Here is an 11,989-nt window from a genome sequence, read left to right on the forward strand (position 1 = left end):
TCCCAGCCACCTTGCCGGTGCGCCATTGTGCATAAATTAATTTTGTCCCCCTACACCAAACGCGATCACGACACGCAGGTTAAAATATCAAAACAAACTCTGAACCAATGACATTCATTTGGGGACAGGTCGAAAAGCATTAAACATTTATGGCAATTTAGCTAGTCAGCTTGCACTTGCTAGCTAAATTGTCCTGGTATATAAACATTAGGTTGTTATTTTACCTGAAATGCACAAGGTCCTCTACTCCTACAATTAATCCACACATTAAAACGGTCAACCGAATCGTTTCTAGTCATCTCTCTTCCTTCCAGGCTTTTTCATCGTTGAACTTAAACGGTGATTGGCATCTAAACTTTCATATTATTACCATGACAACCGGCAACACAGTTTGTCTTTCAATCACCCACGTGGGTATAACCAATGAGGAGATGGCACGTGGGTACCTGCTTCTATAAACCAATGAGGAGATGGGAGAGGCAGGACTTGCAGCGCCATCTGCGTCAGAAAATAGGAATGACCTTCTATTTTTAGCAACGTGCGCGAGCAGTGTGGGAGCAATATTGAATAACATAGATTTCAACATTTATTTTTGCAAATGTGCGCACGCGATGCGAGCGGTTGGTAGTCAGGGTATCAGTGTATACGTCAATAATATTTGGAGAGGCAATCCGGAACATTTCCCAGTCCGTGTGATCAAAACGATCTTGAACCATAGATTCTGATTTGGTCAGACCAACGTTGAAAAGTCCTTACCACGGGTATGTCCTGTTTAAGACTCTGCCTATGGGAGGGGAGGAACAAATGGAGGGGTGATTTGATTGGCCAAGGGAGGGCGCTGCCCCATGGGTCTCCCGGTCGCGGCCAGCTACGACAGAGCCTGGACTCGAACCCAGAATCTCTAGTGCTGCGATGCAGTGCCTTAGACACGTGCCACTCGGAGCCCAGTGTAGTTCCTTGAGAGCCGTCGTGGTGGTGAATTTAAGTATGCTCCTTTTAATTCTTCTCTTCTCTTTGTCTTTGTCTTTGTCTTTGTCTTTGTCTTCTCTCCGGTACATGGCCATGACGATGACCGAATAAATTATCTTGGGAGGTAATGCAGCCGGCATTTGATGGTGAGGTATTCCAGATTGGAGGAAAAAAGGACTTTGGCAAAGTGGGTGGGGTCCTGCCTGGTTGGCCCTGTCAGTCGGATGGGGCCACAGTGTCTCCAACCCCTCCTGTCTCAGCCTCCAGTAATTATGCTGCAATAGTTTATGTGTCGGGAGTAGGGTCAGTCGGTTTATATCTGGAGTATTTCTCCTGTCTTATCCGGTGTCCTGTGTGAATTTAAGTAAGCTCCTTTTAACTCTTCTCTCTCCTCTCTCTCTCTCTCTCTCTCTCTCTCTCTCTCTCTCTCTCTCTGCCTGCCTGCCTGCCTGCCTGCCTGCCTGCCTGTCTGCTTCTGCCTGTCTGCCTGTCTGTTGTCTGTCTTCTGTCTGTCTGTCTGTCTGTCTGTCTGTTGACCTGAGCTCTAGGACCATACTCGGACTCCTGGCTGATTACTCCTTGCTGTCCCAATCCACCTGGTTTGTGCTGCTGCCCAGTTTCAACTGTTCTGCCTGCGGCTATGGAACCCTGACCTGTTCACCGGATGTGCTACCTTGTCCCAGACCTGCTGTTTTCGACTTCTCTCTCTACCAGACTGCTGTCTCTAATCTGAATGATCAGCTATGAAAAGCCAACTGAATCAACCTCTGAAGTGCTGAACTCTTGCACCTCGACAACCACTGTGATTGTTATTAATTATTTATCTTGGTCCATGTACTGTTATAATCTCCACTCGCACAGCCAGAAGAGGACTGGCCACCCTCAGAGCCTGGTTCCTTCTAAGTTTCTTCCTAGCCACCGTGCTTCTACTCTGCATTGCTTGCTTGTTGGGGGTTTTAGGCTGGGTGTCCGTTCCTGACCTGTTTTCTCTTGTTTTGTATTTATTTAGTATGGTCAGGGCGTGAGTTGGGTGGGTTGTCTATGTGTTGTTTTCTATGTTGGGGTTTTGTGCGTTCGGCCTGGTATGATTCTCAATCAGAGGCAGCTGTCAATCGTTGTCCCTGATTGAGAATCATACTTAGGCAGCCGGGGTTCACGTGKGTGTTTGTGGGTGTTTGTATTTCGTGTCAGTGTTCGTGCCACACGGGACTGCTTTCGGTTTGATTCTCGTTTGTTGTTTTTGTATCTTGAAGTGTTCAGTTTACTTTCATTAAAATATGAACACTTTCCACTCTGCGTCTTGGTCCGATCCCTACACCTCCTCTTCTGACGAAGAGGAGGAAATCTGTCGTTACACTGGGTTTCTGTATTGCACTAAGGCATCGGCTGATGTAAAAAGGGCTTCATAAATACATTTGATTGATTGATTGACTTGAGTTGCAGTATGTTACCACAAACATACCAGGAGTAGTTAATCCTGAAACATACACCTCCGCCTTTCTTTTTCCTGGGGAGTTTGTTCTTCCTGTCCACACGATGGACGAAGAACCCCGCTGGCTGAATGGACAGGGAAAGTATATCCAGAGGGCGCCATGAATTCGTAAAAACAGAGTATGTAACAGTCCCTAATGTCTCTCTGGAAAGAGATCTTCGCTCTGAGCTCATCGACTATATAGTCCAGGGACTGAGCGTTACCGAGTAATATACTTGGAAGCTGTAGTTGGTATGCACACCTCCTGAGTCTGATTACGAGCCCACATATTTTTTCTCTTCTACTGTGACTGCGTCTTGGAGCAGCTCCCGGGATGAATGGAACTGCCTCAGGAAGTTCAAACAAAGTATCCAATTCAGGGAAGTCTAATTTATGATCTAAATGCTGGTCAGTGACCGCTGATCTAATATCCCAAAGTTATTTTTGTCTGTAGGTAATAATGCAAAAAACTTTTTGGAGCAAATTATGTTTAAAAAAAATTACTACAAAGTTGGCTAGGAGCTAGAACAGAGGAACCATGTCTGTCGGCAGAGGGTTGACAAGATATTAACTGCTTATCTTCAACTTTTTAATGAGAAATATTATGATGAAAATTCCAGATTCTCTGCATAACCAAATAATATATAACTCAGACACCCATACATACCCCACAAGTCATCCCACCAGGGGTCCCTTCACAGTCCCCAAGTCCAAAACGAAATCACGGCAATGCACAGTGTTTTACAGAGCCATAATCACATGTAACTCCCATCCATCTCCAATTCCTCAAGCAAACAGCAAAATTACCTTTAGAACATTTATAAAACAACATCTCGTGGCACAATAGGGATTGTGAAATGATACACACACACACACAGACACACTCTAATACACACATTATTCTTTAGTTATATTGTTAGTACTTTGTTATATAAAAAAAATGTGTGACTGTTCTTGTCTATCAGCGTATCAGTGTTTTGTTACTTGTCGTGTTTTATATTTTTGTGTGGGCCCCAGGAAGAATAGCTGCTGCTTCGGCAAAAGCTAATGGGGATCCAAATATGACAATAGGGGCATCAGGGCCTTTTGAAATCCTTGCCGCCCAGACTGTGGAAAGCCACCAACAAAGCCACCAACAAATTAACAAAGACAACATTTTAAAGCATCTCTCAATCAGTTTGGTTGCTGAGCAAATTGAAAAAGCAACTACTCTCTAAAGAGGTAGGCAAGTTGTGGTGTTAAAAATGTTTGATTAGACTGTTGTGCAATACAGTGAGCTATGATGTCATAAAGGACATCCAACATGTCACCCCAATCTAATTATGATGATCGCCCCTCCTTTATGACATCACTGCTATACGATAAATTGAATGTTGATGATTTCAACAGGGTGATAGATTGAAATGTGTCTAAGGAATAGAGTTTTCTCCAATCACAGTATTCCAGTTTTACCTGTAGTGAGTAGGTAGACAATAACATGGCCAACAGAAAAAGTATGTTTTAACACTTTGCTTCTTCCCTTATAGAGAGCTTACTGTTAAGTTAGGCTTGAAAGGGTGATTGGTTCTTACCCTCCATCATGCCTGTGACTCCAAGCCTGCCCTTGCCCTCTCCCTAGCCATAGACTTAACAGGCACTCAGCTACCGTGTCTCTCTCTCTCCCAGACCAGGACCACATAAGCACACACACACAACTCAATGATAACACATTAACAATAAAACAGTTGATTGTGGTCTAATTTAGTGAATAACTTTCTAAACTTTTTGGAAAGCAGTAACTTCTCTATCACTGATAAAGTTTGATTGTCTCATTAGTCAACAAGTCCGCCAGGGGGCGGTCAAAGTCAATCAAATATACTGTTACAAACTAAGCGTTTATCAAGGGTGCATTCAAGATCATATGTTTCTGGGACGTTGCTGCAACAGCAATTTCCAAAACTACGAATCCCAGAGAACCTCACCGCGCTTGCTATGTCAATATGGCCACTGTCAGACAGACAAAGGCACATCAATCTCGCCACGAAATGAAATTAGCAGACTAGAGGAGGACGGCTGTCATTGTGAAAACCTGGTGCCTGTTCCCGTGTCGGGGATATAGAAGAGGACTTGTCGCGAGGACCAACTAAACACCGGTTTATTAAATGCTGTGGTGGACGGGGGCCCTAGATTCTAAGATCAAGGTAAGACTTGCAAGACTGGTAGCTAGTGAGTTAGCTAGCATAACTAGCATTTCTGCAGGCTCGCCCGCAGTCATTGGCACTGGTCCCAATGCTAGTCAGCAAGCTAACTTTAATAGCTAGCTAGCTAAGGGTTGCTGGTCAGTGGTAGAGGAGGGGCGAGAGGCTTTACTCCGCCCAACATCTGTCCACGAAAATAAGCCCACGAAGTAAAGAATTTGTCTATGGAGGTCAATGAGAGTGTCGAATTTGGTCAACAAAACATTTAATGGTCATTTGCTACGTTAGGCTTATTTAATATAATATACATTTCACAGTAGTTAGGTTGTTACGAATGCACTGATATTAGTGGCCTCACGTGGCATTTCGGTAATTTGGGGGGGAAAATGACTTTATATTGGAGTTGTGCCTGTTGTCATAGAGACAGACTCATCATGGCTATAACCCGTTTTAGCATGGACATTGCTATTGAGAGCTTTCACCATATTAAAAGTAGTCAACTGGGTGGGGATTCCTATGAGTTAGGAGCAATCAGTCAATGAAGGAGAAAATTGACTACTTTAAAAAGGAGATGATATAATGTCACAGATACATAGATGAGGCCTCTATCTATCTGTGTCCTGTTCACATGCACTATATGTCCTCTCATTGGCTAGAATGGTGGTGCATATTCATTAAGTAAACCATTTACTGTTTTTAAGAAGCAAACGGAGCAAAACAAGAGTTTATATTGGACAAATTCAGGTAAGTCCCTCCCCGTTTTGTTCCGTTTGCTTCCGTTTAATAAACGTTTTGTAACAGAATTTGCTTAAAGAATACGCCCCTGGTCTTGCCTAATATCCATTGTTAGATTGGTCTTTGTCAGTGGTCACTTTATAGCTAATGCCAGGTCAGCTTTTATGAAGTCGTTGGAAAAGTCTGTTTGCTCTATAGAGGTTGTAAAGATTACTAGCTAGCTAACTAGTGAGATGTCATAGCTACAACAAAGATTTGAATAACTAAACCAAGATAGACCACAGCCTGCCATTTCCAATAAGACCAAATGAGTCATAGTGGGCAAAACCAAGCACGAGCTAGCGATATCCTATTTATGTGTTCTAGCATGTATCCGCATATTTTTGTTAGGGAACGCCTACTCTGTGATGTTCGCGTGTGAAATAACAACATTTGCCTTTGCAGTCCTTCTAAACAATGTGATTTAAAAAAACTTTGTAAAGGGTAAAGTCTACAAAACTTGGTCCAACAGATTCGAGTTTGGGGAACAGAACTGTATTGAGATAAAATGTTTCATCGATGAGAACATTTGCAGAATTTCCGCCTAAATCCATCTCGTTCCATCTCCCAGTGGGCTTCCTGTCACTACCATATTTAGTAGTGAGTGGAAACGCCAAGCGGTTGCTTCACATTTACACATCCGGTGAAATATCTGTGTCATTGTTCCATCGGTGGCTACAACATTAGTTTATATATTTGTCAAGCTAACTAACTAGCTAGTAATTAACGGTTCCCTGTAGCTATTTGTCATTGAACAACCACACTGGCATACTCAACTAATTAGATCACTAGCTAGCAACATGAATTTTGACCACAAGCCATGCCATACTCAACTGGTTAGATAGTTCATGTCAAACAGAGCTATTTGCAAAGGTTGGCTAAGTAAGCTAGAGCTGGACTGTGATTGAACACCCCTCCTGTCCCCAAACACTTAGCAAACAGTTGTCAACTCTTACCCCTGGGGTGTTAGCTTGCTGTTTATCTACAGGTTATGCATATTGTTTTTGCATTGCATAACTGTTCGGACTGTGTTTGGGTTATTAGATTGTGTGATTGAGTGGATCGTCCGCGCCATATGATGCATGGGCGTTCGTTTCCCTGTTGATTCACCGTGATTGTCATTTGAGTCACCATGTTGAAAGCCCCCACTTCATTTTAATCTAGACACGCATCTGATACCAAACTGACACCCCTTCGAAATAAAACATTCTATTTTTTACATTATGCACTCTCATCACATACTTTGAGGCATTTGACTATAGCTTTTGAAAGTAAGCAACCATAACAGGGGAAATAGGTTGGTTTAACCACAAGCTAAAGATTAACTTGTCAACCAAATGTTTGCTTGTCATTGATTAAAGGAATTACTTGTCAGTAAACTTTTCCAACTCTGGTTTGAGTCTCCCTAGTTAAACATGCACATGTTTCCTCTAGTCCAAATTTGTATATCATTACTCGGGTTACCCATTGCATTTCCCTGTGTAGGCTCTGTGTTGCAAGACTAGATTAGCAGTCAGTGTTCGCAATACAAAACCACAGCACAGACAGACACCAAATTCATCAGCGGTGTAGGCCTTTTCATTACGCCGATTCTGTTTTGCAACAGAAACCGTTTACTCCAAACGGAAAAAGCTTTGCACCGAAAACAAGAGTTTCTATTGGACAAATTCAGGTAGGTCTCTCCCCGTTTCGTTCTGTTTGCTTCCATTGGTTCCTAAACTGTAAACGGTTTCCGTTGAAAGATGGTGTATAATAAATACACCCCAGTATCCACCTTTCACCAGGTACCTGGTAACCCATAAGGTTTCTAGGCACAGGGAGTGAGGGTAAGTTTCCCATTTGCTGTGAAGCTAGTGGCTACCTTCCACATCTGGCTAAATACATCTTCCTGGCACCTACTCTTTTCCAGGGGTCCTAACGATTCAACTAAACAGTTTACAAGCTTGGAATGGTTTATTAGGCATGGAAAAATGTGTAGCTGCAGGCTAAGCCCTTTTAGCTTGTGTACCAGTCTGTTCGTGCCATCATGCCACTCCTTTCAACTCCTTGTCATGCCAAACAGTTGGAATGATGGCACAAACAGATCTGGGACCAGGCTACGATCTTTTGCTCCCGAGGACTATAATTTCCTTGGCATTGCAGTTTCCAGCACAAACATGGTACAATGGATGCAAAGAGGTCAGTGGAATGCAGACCGTGGGGGATAGAAGGACGCCGGATTGGCGCACGTTCAACCAATCTGATCTAACAATCAGTCATGATTGATGTATTGTAACAGACCGACAATGTGGCTACTAAAGTCCCATTTTGATATATTTGGCTGTTTTCACTGCATATCATTTAGAAGTTGTTACTTTTCAGGTTTAGAGGAAGTGACTGCTAAATGCTAACTCCCATTAATATGAACTGGTAGCATAGCTAGCATACAGACATCTGTGGTGGTAGTCCAAGTCGTTTTTTAACTGCAATGCAGTTGATTGGTGACAATGACATGAACATGTGTTGGGGTTGACATCCATACAAGCAGTATAGTCAAATGGTTTACCTCAACATGGTGTGAAATACACATAGCAACAATAGCCTACATGTAGKGTAATTTTGCTGGGGGGCAACGAGGAGATGCTGGATCTTTCCCCCACGCGTTTCCATGGCATTATTATTGTTTGGGTTGAGTTCCATTGACCTCTTTACCGCATCTATGGTTTCACATTTGGAATATGCTAATAGTTGCATCAACTTGTGTAGTATAAGTCACTCAGTCAGACTCAAACATGCTCAGTGTTTTCTGCTGAGTGTGTTCTGACACACACAAACTTTTTAAAAGCCATGAGGCTCTCAGGGCATATTTCTCTCTCTCTTCACACCACCCTTCATCCCTCTCTCCCTCCGGTCTTTCTGCTGAGTAGAGATCTATAAAGATAATTGACCAGTGCTAGTCAACTCAGCAGTATTACACCTCTGTCCTCCCCAGAGCCTCTGCACCAGAGGAAGACAGGAAGGTCAGGGAGTTAAAGATTTGTGGAGAAACTTGTTTTACTGAACCAAGGAGCAGCAGCTTGACTCCAGCCCAGGGTTTATAAATTGCAGACTGACTAACTATAATTGTTTCTCATGGTTTCTTCTTTTTGGTCCTGCCCACACCTAGCTGGCACACCTGATTCAACTAGTCAAGCCCTTGATGATTAGCCCAGTTCATCTATTAGTTGTGTCAGGTGAGTTTGCACTGGGCTAGAGCAGAACATGTAGGGTAGGTTTTGGTACGTTGTATAAGGCTGTACATAACATATAGGCAGGTCTCATTAGCACAGATAGAACAATGAGCCAGATGTTTCACCGGATGTATAAATCTAAAGAATCCGGTTTGCATTTCCACTCACTACCAAATATGGTGATGAGAGGAAGCCCAGTGGCTGGCAGTGGGAGAGTATGGAGCAAGATGGATTTTGGATGACATTCTGCAAATTTTGGCATCTATGACGTATTTGATCTCAATGCAGTTTTATTTTCCCAAAACTAGAATCTATTACAAACAAAGTGGACTAAGTTTTGTAGACTTTACACTTTGCGAAAGCTTCTAAAAATGGCATTGTCTAGAAGGCGTGCAAGGGTGAATTGAGTTATTTGCACACCCGCACTTCAGAGTAGGAAATCCCTAACGGAAATATGGGAATACATGCTAGAACGCGGCAAATAGGATCTCGCTAGCTCGTGCTTGGCTCTGCCCACCTTGCTTGTTCTGCCTACTATAATTCATTTGCTCCCATTGGAAACGACAGGCTGTGGTCTATCTTGGGTTAGTTATCTTTGTCACTATTGTGTAATATGGATTAAGACTAAGTCTAGTCCATCTCCACCAGCCTTCATTCAGTAGGTCTAGACACTAGCCTGTGTGTGTGCGCACGTATGTCCATGCATGTTTCTGTGCACCTGCATCTGTGGTTGTGTCCTCTACTGTTTTTGACCCTGTCTGTTTCTGTCTGCCTGTTTGAACTGTACTGCGCTTTTTAATGCAGTGCGGTGTGTGTCCTGGCTGTGTATGTATGTTTTGCACACTACTGTATGTACTTGTCTGTCTGTGATATCCTATACACTGTCCTATGACTCATCCCCACTCTCTTTTAAAGGGAAAATGTGGAGGTTGGCCGCTTGGGACAGAGATTTTTCTTGCCGTTTTTCCCAAGTCACACTCTCTCTTAACCCCCTCCCTTTCACCTCTCAATCTTTCTTCTCTCACTCTCTTATGCATGTGTTCTCTGTCAGCTCTTTCTCTCTCACACATACGGTTCGCTCTCTCTTTCTATTTCCATCTCTCTCACCCTCCTCCCCCCGTTCACACTATCTAAGTCTGTCTCTCTGTGTGTCTCTCTCACCCCCGGCCCCATGCACCACTATCTATGTCTGTCTGTCTGTCTCTCTGTCTCTCTGTCTCTCTGTCTGTCTGTCTGTCTGTCTGTCTGTCTGTCTGTCTGTCTGTCTGTCTGTCTGTCTGTCTGTCTGTCTGTCTTGTCTGTCTGTCTGTGTTGTCTGTCTGTCTGTCTGTCTGTGTTGGTAGAATAATCCATTTAATGTCTGTGCTGTAGCTCCTGAACCAGTCTTCATAAAGCATGCTGCTGATGAGGAGATAAAGGTGTAAGCTGTATGATGTTTGTTCGTGAGTGCATACGTTTCTCAGCGTAGTCTTTGTAAGAGCTGCCATGGTCTCCGCATAATAATAGGTTATGTTAACATGTCTTGTGTCTATGCAGCAGTTTTTGGATGTGTACCATGCGTATACCAGCGCTAAGGGGATGGTAGTAGTTTTCTGGATGTATACCAGACCAGGGCCTAAGGAGCTGGTAGTAGTTTTCTTGGAGTGTATACCAGACAGGGCCAAGGGATGGTAGTAGTTTTCTGGATGTATACAGACAGGGCCTAAGGGATGGTAGTAGTTTTCTGGATGTATACCAGACAGGGGCCTAAGGAGCTGGTAGTAGTTTTCTGGATGTATACCAGACAGGGCCAAGGGGATGGTAGTAGTTTTCTGGATGTATACCAGACAGGGCCTAAGGAGCTGGTAGTAGTTTTCTGGATGTATACCAGACAGGGCCTAAGGAGCTGGTAGTAGTTTTCTGGATGTATACCAGACAGGGCCTAAGGGTATGGTAGTCGTTTTCTGGACAGGGCCTAAGGGGATGGTAGTAGTTTTCTGGATGTATACCAGGCAGGGCCTAAGGGGATGGTAGTAGTTTTTTGGATGTATACCAGGCAGGGCCTAAGGAGCTGGTAGTAGTTTTCTGGATGTATACCAGGCAGGGCCTAAGGGGATGGTAGTAGGTTTCTGGATGTATACCAGGCAGGGCCTAAGGAGCTGGTAGTAGTTTTCTGGACAGGGTCTAAGGAGCTGGTAGTAGTTTTCTGGGCAGGGCTATATACAATCAGCAACAGCCCCCATCTCTCCAACCATCCATCAATCCCTGACTGTATCATCCACAGTCTTGTACTTCTCTCCTCCTTTCTCCATTCATCCTATCTAAACTATCTTTTCTCTCACTCCATCTAAACCCTTCTCCTCTCTCCCTCTCCAGGATGTCTCGGTATACCGACGAGCCTCGTTTCACCATTGAGCAGATTGACCTGCTCCAGCGGCTGAGGAGGACTGGGATGACCAAGCCAGAGCTCCTCCACGCCCTCGACATCCTGGACAGACTGGATCACCAGCACGGACACAAGTTCGGACACCGTCCCCAGCCCGCCTATCAGGGGCCGACGCCCAATTACAACACTAATACAACATCTTCTTCGGCGTCCTCATCAACATCCACGACCGCCACACAGACTGGTTACCTGGGGAATGGGAGTGGAAGTGGCGGGAGTGGCCTGTCGCCGTCACCTAGCAACAACTATGATATGTCACCGCCCCCTCCGGCGGTTGTATCCGCCCCGGTTGCTATGGCAGTGGTGGCGCAGAACGGGCGTGGGGTTGGTGGCGATGAGCTGGTTGCCATGACGAACGGGAAGTTGTCTCCACCACGGTTTCCTGACAGTGTAGGCGCGGTGAGTGGCGGCGTGACGGGGAGCGGCTACGGGTTTGAGGCCAGCGAGGAGGAACTAGACGTGGACGACAAAGTGGAGCAACTCCTGAGGTGAGGAGGAGGAGCCTGGGTTTTTTCTGAACACATCAATAGGCACAACATGAGAACCAAACAAACTACATGTTACACTACCTCAACGTGTTACACTACCTCAACCGTGAGGGGGGGGAGAGAGCGGCGAGCGGAGGAGGGGAGAGCGAGCGAGCGAGCGGGGGGGGCGAGAGCGAGCGAGCGAGCGGGGGGGGCGAGAGCGAGAGGCGAGAGGGGGGGAGCGAGGCGGGGAGAGCGAGGGGGGGGAAAGTGAGAGCGAGGGGGGGAGAGTGAGAGCGAGGGGGGGGAGAGAGGGCGAGAGGGGGGAAGACAGAGCGTGGAGGGGGGAGAGAGCGTAGAGGGGGGGGGGGAGCGCGCGAGGGAGAGCGAGCGCGCGAGGGGAGACCGAGCGAGCGCGCGAGGGGAGAGCGAGCGAGCGGAGAGAGCGAGAGGAGGGGGGCGAGAGCGAGAGGCGAGAGCGAGAGGGGGAGGCGAGG

The 11,989-nt window shown here is 45.4% G+C and overlaps 1 protein-coding gene across 1 annotated transcript in view; it reads left to right on the top strand.

The window, feature by feature from the left end:
* The first annotated feature begins 4,374 nt into the window (after positions 1-4,374).
* The window catches only part of LOC111968881 (homeobox-containing protein 1), a 35,223-nt gene continuing 27,608 nt past the window's right edge, over positions 4,375-11,989 (top strand). Inside the window, 2 exon segments of the mRNA XM_023994809.2 lie at positions 4,375-4,620; positions 10,956-11,513. Of these exon segments, the coding sequence (XP_023850577.2) occupies positions 10,957-11,513 (557 nt within the window). The 5' untranslated portion in view covers positions 4,375-4,620; position 10,956.

The sequence above is a fragment of the Salvelinus sp. IW2-2015 genome, linkage group LG9 (genome assembly GCF_002910315.2).
Source record: "Salvelinus sp. IW2-2015 linkage group LG9, ASM291031v2, whole genome shotgun sequence".
NCBI classification, from domain to species: Eukaryota; Metazoa; Chordata; class Actinopteri; order Salmoniformes; family Salmonidae; genus Salvelinus; species Salvelinus sp. IW2-2015.